The 16,440-nt window shown below is 42.6% G+C and overlaps 1 protein-coding gene across 1 annotated transcript; it reads left to right on the top strand.

Moving 5' to 3' along the window:
• The first annotated feature begins 11,737 nt into the window (after positions 1 to 11,737).
• LOC106979005 (olfactory receptor 7G3-like) lies at positions 11,738 to 12,685 on the top strand. Its single transcript, XM_015076766.3, has one exon. It carries the CDS (start codon positions 11,747 to 11,749, stop codon positions 12,683 to 12,685), a length of 939 nt encoding a protein of 312 aa, XP_014932252.1. The 5' UTR covers positions 11,738 to 11,746.
• The last annotated feature ends 3,755 nt before the right edge of the window (positions 12,686 to 16,440 follow it).

Genomic DNA, 16,440 nt, shown 5'->3' with positions numbered 1-16,440 from the left:
GCGCCCATATGCTTAGCAGCATCTCTAGACTCTACCCAGTACATGTCAGTAGTATCCCCTCCAGTTGCAAAATTAAACTTGTCTCCAGATATTGCCAAATGTACTCGAGGGTGCAAGATTGCCCTCGTTAAGAATCATTGGTCTTACCCCTTCATATCTTCTCTCAGAAAGCTTACTCTATTGATTATTCCTTGGTTCTTCTTTTCCAACACCACTGTAAGCAGAAAGAGTTAGGGGTCCCCAGGAAAAAGTGAGACATAGCTTTTTTGACATAAGAAGCCATTTTAGGCCCCAGGCCACCTTGCAATCTATGCCTGACCAGCACTACTTGCCCAAACCACATTCTTGAGTTATCTTTGCAGGATTTAAACTCCTTTGATCACTCAGACAACAAACTGGAGCCTAAGAACTGATGATGTGGACCTTCGCCGGCCTTGTGAATTCTGTCAACTAAGACATGGACTCTATCACCTTCAGGTGACTTTCGCCCCAATTCCATGCACAATTCCCCACTGCACAGGCCCCTTCATGAATGTGTATGTGCCCTTAGCTTAAACTTCCAGTTTTGTTGTTGGAGGAGACACTGCTTTGGGAAATGGCCCATGTTCTCCTTTATTCGTTGTAAGTAAAACCCTTCCTTTTCCTATTCTTTGGCTTACTTGTGTCCTTTGACTCAATACCCACCACAAGGTGAACCCAGTTTTGGGTAACACCGTCAACTTCTGTTTCAGTGTACTTATACCTTTAATATTTAAACATAATTAACTCCCATCTTGAAACAAATTTATGCCTCATGTCCCACTTAGCCCTCTGGTTACTGCTCACTCTTCTTCACCACCAAACTTCTTGGAAGGGTAATCTACCCTCATACTCTCCCCATTTCCTCACCTCCCTTAATATGCTCCAACCTGGTTCCCACCACCACCTTCACCACCACCAGTCCACTGACACTATTCTGCCAAGATGGCCAAGGATTGAAGAGAATTAATGAGAACTAATCCAGTGAATGGATTTCTGTTTTTGACTAAGTTGGTCCGTTGGAAAAACTCTATCACTGCTCTCCTCTGTAAGTTATTTTCTTCCCTGGGCTTTTGTGACCACAACCTCCCAGTGGTCATCTTACTGCCCTGGCTACTCTCTTTCAGCCTCTTCTCCCACTGCTGACTGTCCTTCAGGATCAGTCCTGGCCTCTGTTTCTTGCTTTATTCTGTGCCTTCTGTATCTACCCATCCATCCCCTTGAACTTAAGTTTCATCTCTAAGTTGATAACATGCAAATGTCCAGTTTGGGATCTCAAATTTATGCTTAAGACCCCATATCCTGCTGCTTTTCAACTACTGTCATCTAAAATTTTCATAGACTCCTCTGATGAAACGTAAAAACTGAACTTACTATCTGTTTCAGAAAGCTGTTTTGGGGCGCCTGGGTGACTCAGTCAGTTAAGCATCCGACTCTTGATTTTGGCTCAGGTCATGATCTCGAGGTTTGTGAGTTCAAGCCCCACCTTGGGCTCCTCACTGACCATGTGGTGCCTGCTTGGAATTCTCTCTTTCTCCCTCCCTCTCTGCCCCTCCCCCACTTGTGTTCTCTCTCTCTCAAATAAATAAACTTTAAAAAAAGAAAGTTTTATTTCAAACATTTGCACTCTCAGTAAGGCATGAGTTCCCTGGCTACTCAAAGTAGGCAGAAAGGATTATTGGCATCACATCCTTCCCCCATCCCACAGCTGTAGTTAACCGAAACAAGATAAACCATTTGACAAGCACTTCTGGTCTCCCATGGGCTGGAATCAATTAAAACCTAACAGCACCCTCCATTCCTCTCCCTCAGCCCACAACAGCAGTTGAAAATTTAAAATATAGGCACACTCTGGGGCGCTCGGGTGGTCAGTCGGTTGGGCGTTCGACTTCGTCTCAGGTTATGATCTCACGGTTTGTGGGTTTGAGCCCTGCATCAGGCTGTATGCTGATGGCTCAGAGCCTGGAGCCTGCTTTGGATTCTGTGTGTCTCTCTCTGCCCCTCCTCCACTCACACTCTCTCTCTCTCTCCTTTGGAAATAAACATTTAAAAAAAATGTAAAACAGGGGCGCCTGGGTGGCGCAGTCGGTGAAGCGTCCGACTTCAGCCAGGTCACGATCTCGCGGTCCGTGAGTTCGAGCCCCGAGTCGGGCTCTGGGCTGATAGCCTGGAGCCTGTTTCAGATTCTGTGTCTCCCTCTCTGTCTGCCCCTCCCCCGTTCATGCTCTGTCTCTGTCCCAAAAATAAATAAACGTTGAAAAAAACATTTTTTTTAAAAAATGTAAAACAAAACAAAACTAAAATAAAATAAAATAAAAAAATATAGTCACACTCTCTCCCCCACCCCCAAAGACAGCAACAAATCCCTTGAAACTAAAACTACTCTGGATAGGGGAAATTGGCCAAAACCCACACTAATCCAAGCCACACCCCCTCCCCCTCCCCTCTCAACCCCCAAATCCTATCAATCATATAATGGTGCTTTCTCTAGAGAAAAATCTCCCCAACTACATGTATAATTCTTTTCTGTTGTTTTTCGGTCTCTTTAATGTCATTTTTTCAGAATCACCTTTGTGAGCCCCCCATGTAAAGCTAGTCTCCTCTTACTAAGAGCTGCTATTCTACTAAGAGTAGCCTTCTTCACAATTGATAATTACATATTTAGTTCTTTGCTTACTTACATTCTTTCTCTTCCACTAGGCTCTAATGTTCAAAAATACAAGAGTGGCCTTTTCTTATTTAAACACTATACCTAGTCACTGGCACATCACTAGCCACATCAAGTGCCCAGAATCCTGGGTAAAGAAATGAGTCTCCAAAGAATCCATTCCACCATCTGTCCCCATCCCTCATTCTACTTTGAAACCAAGCGTCTAGATCGCTGTCATTCATTCCTAAATGCTTAGGACTAATCCTTAATCCCATCTCCATCCCCTCAAGCTTGTTCTTCCTGCCCTCCATCCTCACTTCCTCCAAGAGCTAGCTCTTCTAAACACAAATCTGTGGAAGTGATGAATCACTCAATTCTACTCCTGAAACTAGTATTACACTATGTTAACTAACTACAATTTAAATGAAAAAAATTTGAAGAAAAACATAAAAAGATAATCTAATCATGGGCCACCCCTACTCACAATGGCTTCCTACCACCCTTAGAATTAAATCCCTATCTTGCTTTCAAGGTTCCATATCTAGCTCACCTTCCTCCTCTCTTGCTTTTTCAGCCCTGTCCTGTCTTGCTCAGTTCCCTGAGCACTCCAGGCTCCTAGCTGCTCCAGGGATTTTGCACAAGCTGTCTTGCTACAATGCTTTTCCCATTCCCAGCCCCACGAGGGCCCCAGCCCGCTTCCTAGCTGTCTGTAGTCATTTCTAAGATGGCGGCTTTAAGGTCTTTTCTTTCCAAGAAGAACCCTTCAAGCAAGTCCTCCCCTGAAAGCCTTTCATTTACAATAATTCACAATCAACCCTCATTTATCACACTTAATAGCTGGACTATAAACTCCAGGGGACCTGACACTTAGTAATTTTTTTTTTGTCATTAAATCTGTGGGACTGAGCTATCAGTATTAACAAGGTCAGTGTAGGCAAGTAATAACTGTTTGTGGACCACTCACGGGCAACAAAAACTCACTCCAGTAACTTTTTAGTGTGAACATACTAAAAGATAAAAAATGCTAAAATATATGCAACAATAAAAGATATATTGAGTTTTTGAAATAAGATGAATTCTATCTAGGTAAACAGCTTCAAATTCTGTAAGAGTACTCTTTTTATAACCAAATCCCTTCCATTTAAAACCAAAGCTAATACCTAATTTTCCTGTTATGTTTTATCTGGGAAATAAATTTTATTTCATTAACACTGGGCAAAACTCATCTCATGTAGTCAATTCAGTTCTGATTTCAGATAACATCTTAGTGAAGTTACATTATTTTTTTTACAATCTCTTGATTTTCAAGCATTGGGAATTGTAATTTTAGTTGAGGTCCCTTGAAAAGGACAAAGCTGACCTTGATAATAGAACTCATGATTAAAAGGTAATATACTGCCCATCCTGATATCCTGTGGATAAAACCTACTCAACATAAATAATTGGAAAATTCCATCTCACAAGATACCCCAACCTCAAAGTTCACCCTGATGCCCTCAGTCAAGAGCAAACGTTCTGCAAATTAAAAATTCCCTTACAAAGTGAAGGGTAGTGGGGAACCCCTGCCGCAAGTTCCATTACTCACCAAGACACAGAAATCCATAGGTCATCAAGGTAAGGGCTTGAGCCAGGCTGATGTTCACGTACTTCTAGGCTACGGCGTGCTTTCTGGCTGAAGAAACTCCCAAGGTCACTGACTTTTATCTGGTAATGCAACTGAAAGGGCTAAAGGATTAAAAGACACGCCCTATTCTCCTTGACTACACTTTCACAGGGCACTTTATTGGTGCCTTTATTGATAAAACAAAGAATACGCCCTGATTAACCTAATTCCTGCTTACTTGGTACTTCCTAAATATCCAGAAAGATACAATGACTCAGAAATTTCAATAGAGTGATTCGCTACCTGTGAGAGTCTAAGTCGTTGCACCTCTTTGCAGGGTATTTTATCAAGCGCTCATTCACTGAATAAATATTTATTGAGTGCCTACTGTATACCATACACTATTCTAAATGTCAGGAATGTGGAAGAAACAACTAATAATTATACAGAAAAATCAAGTAAGAAAGCTGCACAGAGGACAAGAGAAGTAAATCGTAAAGGGATAGTGAGTGATTGATGCTGGTGAGCACAGGAACTTTTTTTTTTCCTGCCTAACTAGCGATTGCAGGCTTTTTTTTTTTTTTAATTGACCTGTAGTTGAGACAACACAGGCACCCTTTGAGGAGCTAAGGTTCCAGCTGAGACCTTGCTGAAACTGATCAAACTCTGAGCTTGACATAATTTAGGATAAATCGACTGAGAAGGCTGGACCTTAAATTTTATGAGAACTTCCCCCCTATAACTTGTTTGCTCCAAGTCAGGCCCAGATTCCCCACCCTTCCCCGACAATGCCTGAACATTCCAGCCTCGTCTTTCCTGTTAGTGCCATATTTAACGTATTTAACGCAGTCTGCTGAGTTTCAAGACACACCCTGTCCCTTTCCCAAGCCACCGGCCTCTGCATATGAAAGCTTTGTTCACCCACCCCTCCCCTGTTCTGCATATTCTTTGCAGATCTTCCCGTTGCAAGAGTCTCCCTTAAGAAAATCTTTCCTTACTAACTTTGAAGTGCCCCTTAAAAAATTTTTTACCAGGGCGCCTGGGTGGCTCAGTTGGTTAAGCCTCCGACTCTTGGTTTCAGCACAGGGCATGAATTCAACAGTTCGGAAGCTCAAGCCCTTTGCACTGATCATGCAGAGCCTACTTAGGATTCTCTCTTCCTCTCTCTCTGCCTTTCCCCCCACTCTCTCTCTCTCTCAAAATAAAGAAATAAACTTAAAAAAAAAAGGATTGTGATGAGTTAAACTTATGCCAATTAATTGCTTAATTGGGGCACCTGGTGGGGCATCTGGGTGGCTCAGTCAGTTAAGCGACCAACTTCGGCTCAGGTCATGATCTCACGGTTTGCGGGTTCAAGCCTCGCGTCGGGCTCTGTGCCGACAGCTCAGACTGGAGCCTGCTTCAGATTCTGTGTTTCCCTCTCTCTCTGCCCCTCCCCCCCTCAAAAATAAAAAAATATTTTAAAACTTAAAAAAAAAGAGTTGATTGGCAACAACCATGAAGACAATCAGAAATGGCTGAGTTTTGGCAAACTGCCTCCTGAAAAGCGAGTGGTACGTGGTGAATGGTGACGGTGTCTGCTGTGGGCATCTTCATCAGACCTGGACTGTGAGCTTGAACTCTGGGACAGAAGAGGCAGGAGAGGGAAAGGACAAATGCCTTTTGTCCCAGCCAGGTAATTAGCAAGCCAGTAGTTTCCTCCCTTCGAGGCAAGTAGGAATTGGATTGGAATGAAGATCGGCTAATGATCTTTGGAGACAAAACCTCTAGGGGCAGAAAAAACTGTAAATAGACTGCCTCTCCCCTATCCACACAATCTCACACCTACCAGACCAGGAAGGAAGACACCGTGTCACTTCTTAGAAAATGTGTCTTGTCCAGAAACTCTACACATAACTGTCTCCTTGAAATTCTCAAAAGTCAATTTGTCTTCCACATCCACATCTTCCATCAACACCTGTGGTCTTCTGTGGGGTCATCCTGGAGATACAGAAATCGCTTGTAAGTTCTGGAGAAAAGGGACAATTTATTATTATTATTATTATTATTATTATTCCCATGTAGAGTTAGTCCTAGGTTAATTAAGTAGGAAGTCTAGAGTAGTGGTTCTCAAAATGTTGTCTCCAGCCCAGCAGCCAGAGCTGGGTTCATGTGTGTACAACCTGGGCAGTCACAGAGAACCCCACTCTTGCTTTAATGCTTTGCTGTCACCTTCTGAAATTTATGAGCTAAGGGTTCCCCATTTTCATTTTGCCTTGGGACCTGAAAATGATGCAGCCATTTTTACCTGAAGTATCATCACCTGGAGAGTTCTTTGAAATACACTCTTTTTTAAAAGCGCTTTTTTTTAAATGTTTATTTATTTTTGAGATTGAGAACATGAGCAGGGGAAGGGCAGAGAGAGGAAAAGAGGATCCGAAGTAGACTCCACGCTGATAGCCCTGAGCCTGATACAGGGATCGAACTCATGAACAGCGAGATCATGACCTGAGCTGAAATTGGGACGTTCAACTAACTGAACCTAGGTGTCCCTAAAATGCACTTTCTCAGTCCTCACTTAGACATGCTGAAACTCTGGGGTGGCATCCAGCAACCAGTGTTTTAAGAAACCCTTCAGTTGAGTCTGATCCACGGTCAAGATTGAGAATAGTTGTCTAAAGGAACTCCGGATTTTTATTAACTACTTGGCATGTTCCCAAGTCCCCTGGCACTGGATTCACAATTGCCGCTGACTCTGTGGACACCTTTTCCTCACCCAAAGTTTGCAGCGACTGATGCCCTACTTAAAGGAATTGAAACTTTCTAAAGTTCTCTAAGGATTCCAGGCTGCTCCAATGCACCACTTTATTTCCCAGGTATGATAGAAGGGAAACTGTCTGCTCTAGGGTCACATTGTTAATGCTAAATCCAATCCTTTGAAGGAGGCACTGAGATTTAAGGAAAGGAGACCAGTCTCCCCAGTCAACTTGCCCCTAAATGTAACCAAGGGTCCTAGTAGAATTTTCAAGTTGGTCTTCCTTACAACTCACCGATGTTGCTCTATGGCTATTCTCTCTCTCCTTCCCACTTCCTCATTCTTCCTGTCCTTTCCCCCTACACCCTCCAACACATGCCACTCAAAAGGAAGAATCGTGTCAGGATCTTCTCAAATTCCGGTGATGCTGATATCAACAATATGAACAGTGAGTACACACTCTGCTGTGTGCTTTATTTTTCCTTTTCATATGCATTCCTGGAATGTAGATATTACATTCTCATTTCCATTACCCAGATAACAAACAAAAGCTCAAGCGTGTTCATGGATTTCCTTCATTGGCTTTACACAGGATTTGAATCCAGCTGGGCTCATTCTACACCATACTTTAGAAACTTCTACAACAATGGTTTTCAAAGTGTGGTCCCCTCCACACAGCTATATCAGCATCACCTGGGGACATATTAGAAATGCAAATACTGGACCTACTCAACGGGAAATTCTTGGGTAGAACACAGACATCTGTGGGGTTTTTTTAAAGATGAAACATACAGTTGTTGACATACAATATTATATTGGTTTCGGGTGTACGACAAAGTGATTTGCCAATTATATACATTAAAAAATGCTCACCGCGGGGACGCCAGGGTGTCTCAGTTGGTTAAGCATCCGACTTCAGCTCAGGTCATGATCTCACAGCTTGTGGGTTCGAGCCCCATGTCGGGCTCTGTGCTGACAGCTCAGAGCCTCGAGCCTGCTTCGAATTCTGTGTCTCCCTCTCTCTCTGCTCCTCCCCCACTCATACTCTGTCTCTCTCTCAAAAATAAACATTAAAAAACAAAAAAATAATAATAAAAAATGCTCACCATGACAAGTGTAGTTACCATCTTTCACCATACAAAGTTATTACAATATTATTGACTATGTTCCCTTTGCTGTACTTTTCGTCCTTATGATTTATTTCTTTTATAACTGGACGTTTGTACTTCTTACTCCCCTTCACTTATTTCATCCGTCTGCTTCTTGAGTTCTGTTCCCTAAGAACCACCCATGAAGTGTGAAAAATGAGGGGCAATTGATTTCTCAAACCACCATGAAGGACAGGAGCATAAAAAAAGCAAATCAGCAAGTTTCTTCAACATTTTTTATTTATTAATTAATTTTTAAATCATAATGAAATATGCATAACATAAAATGTACCATTTTAACCATTTTCCAGTGTCCAGTTTGGTAGTACTAAGTACATCCACACTGTCAGGCGGTGTGGTGGGGATCCACCATCCATTTCCAGAAATTCAGGTCATGATCTCGCGGTCTGTGAGTTCGAGTCCCACGTCAGGCTCTGTGCTGACAGCTCAGAGCCTGGAGCCTGCTTCCGAGTCTGTGTCTTCCTCTCTCTCTGCCTCTTCCCTGCTTGCTCTCAGTCTCTCTCTCTCCCTCTCAGAAATAATAAACAATAAAAAAAATTTTTTAATTAAAACATTTAAGAAAAAATTCCAAATGTATAACCTCCAATCATATTTCTGCAATAGTGACTATTGAAAAAGCTAACAGCCTGTGTATCAGGAAATCAAGGGAAAGGGAACATCCTAAACCAAGCTGAATATTTTCTCTTTCATAAAGACTACCACACTGTTTCTTGGTCTTTTGGCTAAGATCAAGTATAAAGGCTAGTACAACAACTATACTGTTATTAATAAAAATAATAACAGCAGTAAGTACAGCCAATATTTCTAGAGTATGTCTGTAGCACTGAGACCTTTTCTTTTCTTTTTAAAGTGTATTTATTTTTGAGAGGGAGAGAGAGAGAGGGAGGGGCAGAGAAAGGGGGGAACAGAGGATGTGAAGCAGGGTCAGTGCTGACAGCAGAGAGCCCCACACGGGGCTCAAACTCACAAACCATGAAATCATGACCTGAGTTGAAGTTGGATGCTCAACTGACTGAGCCACCCAGGTGCCCCTTCTATCTTGTTTACTGCATAGAGCATCCTATTCATTTGAAGGACATAAATGTCCCTTGACCTTTGCTCTACTTCTCCCTTTCATGACTAGACTAATGTCCTCCTACCCTTGCTCCATTAACCATCCTGTGGATTGCAATTCTGTCAAGTGGCCTTGATGTTAGCATTGGCTGGTTCAACAATTCTCTCCCCCCACTTAGGCCAGTGTGAGGGCAGAGGAAAAAATGCTCAGTCACCTCCTTTGTTCTCTCAAGACTCCATGCATTCCACCCTCCCTCCACTTCCATTATGAATACGTATCCTTCCAAATTCACATCCTGAGACGGTTTGGTTTTGATTAAAGCAGAAAATGATACATTTTTATCAATAATGTATTTGCATACCAGCTCCTAGAATTATTCACTCTTTTTTTTTTTTTCCTTCAGATAGAGAGGACTCAAGAATTCAGGGGAGGGGCAGAGAAAGAAGGAGAGAGAATTCCAAGCAGGCTTCACACTGTCAGTCTGATGCAGGGCTCCATCCCATGAACTGTGAGATCATGACCTGAGCCAAAATCAAATCAGACACTTAACCGACTGAGTCACCCAGGCTCCCCTGGAATGTTATTTTTATGAGGTGGCAATTGCTGAGACTACATCATTCCATATGTAATTATTACAGGGGCCAGATCATGGAGGAACTTGAATGCCACTGAGGACTAGGGTGTTTAATGGGTAGAGAGCCATTGAAGTATCCCACAAGGATGTGCTGGCCCTTTGCTGACACCTATGGGAAGACTGCTCTGTAAAGATGCACAAAATCAAATGCATTCAAGGCTACTTGGAAGGTGGGGGATCATTACAAAACCACTGCCATTTGGACATATCCTAGAAGGTGGCTACCAAGAAAAAATTAGTCCAAAGAAATATGCTACAGGGGCACTTGGCTGGCTCACTTGGTGGAGCATGTAACTCTTGATCTTGGGGCTGTGAGTTTGAGCCCCACACTGGGTTTAGAGATTACTTAAAAAATAAAATCTTAAAAATAAAAAAAAAATATGCTATAAAAATAACTCTGAGTTTCTAGACATGGCCCATATACCCAGCTCTAAGCTTTCTAGAAGCCAGAAAGGAAAGGGAAGGGAAGGGAAGGGAAGGGAAGGGAAGGGAAGGGAAGGAATGTGATTATGAGAGAAAATAACCAGTTGTTCATAAAAAGCATTAGGTATTCTTGTTTTAAAAAAAATTTTTTTAATGTTTTATTTATTTGTGAGAGAGAGACAGACAGACAGACAGAGTATGAGCGGGGGAGGGGCAGAGAGAGAGGGAGACACAGAATCCCAAACAGGCTCCAGGCTCCAAGCTGTCAGCACAGAGCCCGACGTGGGGCTCGAACTCATGGACCGCGAGATCATAACCTGAGCCAAAGTTGGATGCTCAACCAACTGAGCCACCCAGGTGCCCCAGGTATTCTTGTTTTAAAGAACAGATAGGAATTTCCCCTATGGGTATGACATTTCTTAAGCAGACACAATAAGACTCATTCAACCTTTTCTTATAATGTCTCTCATCCATTGTAGGCTGATGATAAATGACAAGTCACAAGTCCAGCAAAAGAAATTCCTTCAAAAAAGATAGGTCCCAATAGAATGATTTGACATTGGGGCACCTGGGTGGCTTGGTTGGTTAAGCATCTGACTCTTGATTTCAGCTCAGGTCACGATCTCACAGTTTGTGGCTTCAAGCCCCATGTCAGGCTCTGCGTTGGCAGTTTGGAGCCTGCTTGGGATTCTCTCTCTCTCACTCTGTCTCTGACCCTCCCCTTTTCTCTCTCTCTCAAAATAAATAAACTTAAAACAATTTTTAAAGAATGACTTGATGTGATTGTAAAATATAGAACATTTAAAGGAATGGGTTAATAGTATTGCTTCTCACACAAAGGCAATAGAGAATGTCAGATTATAATTTCCAGGATTACCTGAGATTTGCAATTATGAACAGAGTCAAGCAGTATAGGGTTGACTACACAGTTAAGATTTTCTGAGAAAATAAAGTCATCTAACCAGGTCTGATACTGTTTGAAGAAACTACAGAATCTAATCCTAGATTTTACTTAAAAATTTTTCTTTTAAATGTTATTTATATTTGAGAGAGAGAGAGACAGAGACAGAGAGACAGAGTGTGAGTTGGGGAGGGGCAGAGAGACACAGAGACAGAATCTGAAGCAGGCTCCAGGCTCTGAGCTGTCAGCCTAGAGCCTGGGGCTTGAACTCAGGAGAATGAGATCATGACCTGAGTGGAAGTCAGACATTTAACTGACTGAGCCACCCAGGCGCCCCTTCATTTTTAATGTTAGCATTAGAAAAATGGATGATACATCGAAGTCACTCAATATTTACTTGGTGAAGGAAAAAAGGCGTAGACGAACCTGATGGGAAGAATTGTTTAAATATTACTAGAATTTAAAGCATAAATAAAAGATGTCTCTCAAGCAAGTGACGTCTGTGTGTCTGTTTCATCGTAACTAACTCCTGTCTCTAACTCAGCAGGCACCTCAACAACATGGAGTCAGAAAACCAGACAGAAGTATCAGAATTCCTGCTCCTGGGTCTCTCGGAGGATCCAAAACTGCAGCCCCTCCTGTTTGGGCTGTTCCTGTCCATGTACCTGGTCAGCGTGCTCGGGAACCTGCTCATTATCCTGGCCGTCAGCTCTGACTCCCACCTCCACACCCCCATGTACTTCTTCCTCTCCAACCTGTCCTTTGTCGACATCTCCTTTACCTCCACTATAGTCCCCAAAATGCTGGTGAACATCCAAACACAGAGCAAATCTATCACTTATGGAGGCTGTCTCATTCAAGTATACTTTTTCATGGTTTTTATATGTATGGACAATTTACTCCTAACTACGATGGCTTATGACCGCTATGTGGCCATCTGCCACCCTCTGTATTACAGGGTCATCATGAACCCTCGCCTCTGTGGCCTGCTGATTCTTCTCTCCTTGTTCATTAGCATTATGAATGCCCTGCTCCACAGTCTGATGCTGGTGCACCTGTCCTTCTGCACAGACTTGAAAATCCCCCATTTCTTCTGTGAGCTTGCTCAAATCCTTGAACTTGCCTGTTCTGATACCCTTATTAATAACGTCCTGGTGTATTTAGTGACTAGCCTGTTGGGTGTTGGTCCTCTCTCAGGGATAATTTTCTCTTACACCCGAATTGTCTCCTCCATCTTGAGAATCCCATCAACTGGTGGAAAGTTCAAAGCTTTTTCCACCTGTGGGTCTCACCTGTCTGTTGTTTGCTTATTCTATGGGGCTTGTGTTGGAGTCTACCTTAGTTCTGCATCTTCTCTCTCTCCCAGGAAGAGGGCAGTGGCCTCAGTGATGTACACGGTAGTCACTCCCATGATGAACCCCTTTATCTACAGCCTGAGGAACAGGGACATCAAGGGAGCCTTGAGGAAACTCATCTCTGGAATGTCTTCGTTTTCATGATTCTGTCATCTGACTTGTGTGTAGGCTTCTAGAATGAATGAGAGGAAATGAAGTACTGGGTGTGCTAGAAATCCCAACTCCTCCCTAATTCAATTCTAGCCAAGTGGTTAATCCTGGTTCTCAAGTCAAGTCAAATAGCTTTATATTAAGGTCTACTGTCCTGTGTTTTAGCACCTGTCATTTATTAACTAAACTCTGAGTTCAATTCACCTATAAAATGAGAAGAGTAATTAATATTACATACCTGATTATTAACTCAATGCTATCTTAGGCTTGAAGCTAAATTTCTGTACCAAGCTAGCTCTATGGAGGGAACAATCTTTTTAAGGAGAAGTACTTTCTGGGCTGTGTTCTGTGTGCTCTCTGAGAGTGCCAGGGGGAGAATATCTGTATAAATAGAAGGCTAACTTTTGTCTCTATGGAAAAATATTTGGTCTTTGTCTTGGGTTCCTGGCACAGAACTCCTTGGAATCTCCTAAGTGATAAGAGTGTCCTTGGTATGCTAATGAGATGACTCTTGGCTAAGTGGTTCCTTCATAGCTTCAGGGCAGGTTGCCAGTAAGACCGAGCAGTGATTAGAAGGAAATTTCAGCCCCAAACTCCAACCTCCAGGTGTTGGAGGCTGACCCAATCACCAATGACCAATGATTCAAGCAATCAAACTTATGTAATGAAACCATGATTAAAAAAAAAAAAGACAGGGTTCTGAGTTGGTGAATAAGAACACATCAAAAGTTCCAGGAGGGCGAAATACCCCAAACTCCACAAGGACACCAGCTCCTGTGTTCAGGACACTTCTAGACGCTGCCCTAGGTATCTCTTCATCTAGGTGTTCGTTACCATCCTTTAATATTCTTTGTTAAAAAGCAGTAATCTAATAAGTAACCTGTTTTCCTGAATTCTGTGAGCTGCTCTAGCAAATTCATTGAACCAGAGGAAGGGACTAAGGGAACCTCTGACTTATAGCAGGTCAGCCGGAAGCATAGGTGACAATCTGGACTGCAATTGGTATCTGAAGTGGGATGGGGCGGTTTGCGAGACTGAACCCTTAACCTGTGGGATCTGACACTAACTCCAGATAGATAGTGTCAGAACTAACTTGAATTGCAGGACACCAAGCTGGTAGCTAGAAAATGTGAGAATCATTTAGTCTGGGGGAAACACACACACACACACACACACACACACACACACACACACACAGACTTAGAGGCCAGAAGTATCCGAAGTAGTTTTGAGTGTTGTGTGAGGTTAAAGGAGAATGCACAGGGGGAGGTGAGATTTTCTTTAGACCGACAAAGCCTACAATATTAACTGTATGGCCCATTACAGAAAATTTTGCTTCCTGCCCTTTTCTGGATCTCAGCTAAAATCTGAAGCCCTTTCTTCTGAATTTTTATAACTAAAATTTGACAAACTCCATATAAAAATCCTACAGGTTTGAGCTGCTGTTTTGAATACAAGTTAACAAATGAATAATGATCAGTAACTCCAAGGGGAAATCAAGATGCACTTCAAAATCCTCAGAGCCCATTTGATTTCTGCATCTCAGAAGAAGTTTAGGTTTTCAGACATGGTTGCCCAGCGTGTGAAGCCCTGGTTCTCAAAGCAGAGACAGGTAGCAATTTTTGTACTCAACCCCCTGCTCTTCGCCTGAGCCCTAACCAGGTTTGGAGCCCGATGTACCTGTGTTGTGGGAGTGTCCCGCCCATTGGTGGGTGTTTAGCTTGGTTCCACCACTAGATGCCAGTAGCACCCAACCCAAACTGCTATGACATCCAATCCTTCATTGAGAACCACTGCTCAAAAAAGAAAGAAAGAAAAAAAAGAAAGAGTAAAAGAAAAGAAAAGAAAAGAAAAAGAAAAAGAGAAAGAAAAAGAAAAAAGAGAAAGAGAAAGAAAGAGAAAAAGTAAAAAGAAAAAAAAATAATTGAAGACAGGTAAGATGTCTTAGAATAAACTAGTCATTTATATCTGTGGTTAAATACCAACATCAACGTGTAAAGGAGAATGAAATATTCAACTTTACCTGTGTTGCCACAAAACCAGGACTAGTAATCCCCCCACCTCCTACCCTTTTGAGTTCCAGAAACTACTTACTGCAAACACCCTCCTTTCCCCATTGTGACTAAGATAAGACTTACTGGTGACCCCACTGTTTATCTAGGACAAGACCAGACACACACCCAGCAAATTCCCATTTCCCCCCCAAGATATCTAACTTTCTATGCATGGTCTCCACTGTGTATCTACAGCTTTTTATTTCTCCCTTCACCTGTGTCTCTCTCTCTGGAAATGTCTTAAAAAGCAGGAGACTCCACAAATTTCATGAGTATTGCCACAGCAAATGAAGTGGGTGCCATACCACTTCATTTCCCAAAACTTGCAACTGTGCTTCATCTAATGCTGCCATGAATGATAGTTTGAGTAATCGTGATATCACTCTCTGCAGTGTGTCATCCATGCCTCATTCCCCCTCACAAAGAGGTCATCAATGAGCTCCTCAAATATGTAACCAACCCAACCTCAGAGTCCTATATGAGAGCCTCTTTCTTGAGGTCATTTTGGTACCCTTTGTTCATTCAGATGACACACTGAATTTAGAATAACTTGAATAGAACTCAAGAAGGCAATATTTACAAAGGTATGGGTGGGGTTTAGGGAAATCAAAGGAGTAGTGTATGAAGAGAAGGCTGCATTACAGGAGTAGAGATCGGACGTGTGCAGCCAGCCCTTAGTGACCTACAGGAGGGGAGATGGGGCATACATACCCAAACCTCACTCTTCTTTCCTCTGATAACTTGCTAGTGCTTCCCATTGGCCCAACCCAATAGGAAGCCAGAGGGCAAAGAAATCTCTTGATGCAGTCTAAATAGATCAACCTTCCTGGGCAACAGGCCAGGGTAGAGTATGGGTTAGAGTAGCAAATAGAAAATACCCAACATCAGTAAGAAGCCATCAGAGAGACTTAAGCAGAGGACTAATATGTTCCAATTTAGGCTTCGAAAGGATTGCTCTGGTGGCTGGGTTCAATGTGGATAAGGGCAGAGGCAGGGAGACCAGACAGAAGACATTACAACAGTTTGGTAGAGTTGAAAGAGGTGTGGACCAAAAGGATAGCAGTGTAGATGGTGAGAACTGGGCTGGTTCTGGATATATACTTTAAGTACACCATTGATATTTGCTGAGGTATGGGGTGTAAGAGAAGGAAAGGAGTCAAGAAGGACTCAAAAGTTTTTTGACTTGAATTGTTTGTTAAGAGTTGCCACTTTTTTTTCTGATGTTTATTTATTTTTGAGACAGAGAGATACAGAGCATGAATGGGGGAGGGTCAGAGAGAGAGGGAGACACAGAATCTGAAACAGGCTTCAGGCTCTGAGCTGTCAGCACAGAGCCCAACGCAGGGCTCAAACTCACAGACCGCGAGATCATGATCTGAGCCAAAGTCAGATGTTTAACCAACTGAGCCACCCAGGCACCCCAAGAGTTGCCACTTTCTGATGTGAAGAAACCATAGAGGCTAGGGACTGAGGTTGAGTTAGGTTATAAAGTGAACAATAATATACATTGAGTGAATCACAATATACATATAACTGGATGAGTTTTCACAAACTAGTCACACTCATGTTGTCAGTATCCATTCAGATCAAGAAATAGAACTCAACCAGTATCCAGGAAGCCCTCTGTTTCCCTGGCAATCAATGTCTCCCTGCCCCCTGGGTAATGACCCTCTGATGTCTAACAGTACAGATTAC

Source organism: Acinonyx jubatus, chromosome A2 (assembly GCF_027475565.1).
Source record: "Acinonyx jubatus isolate Ajub_Pintada_27869175 chromosome A2, VMU_Ajub_asm_v1.0, whole genome shotgun sequence".
In the NCBI taxonomy this organism is placed as follows: Eukaryota; Metazoa; Chordata; class Mammalia; order Carnivora; family Felidae; genus Acinonyx; species Acinonyx jubatus.
The sequence above is the reverse complement of the archived record's forward strand: the minus strand, read 5'-3'. Positions and strand labels throughout refer to the sequence as shown.

Bases quoted from the DNA above. Each gene is read 5' to 3' on its own strand.
- LOC106979005 (XM_015076766.3), top strand. From the start codon at position 11,747: ATGGAGTCAGAAAACCAGACAGAAGTATCAGAATTCCTGCTCCTGGGT.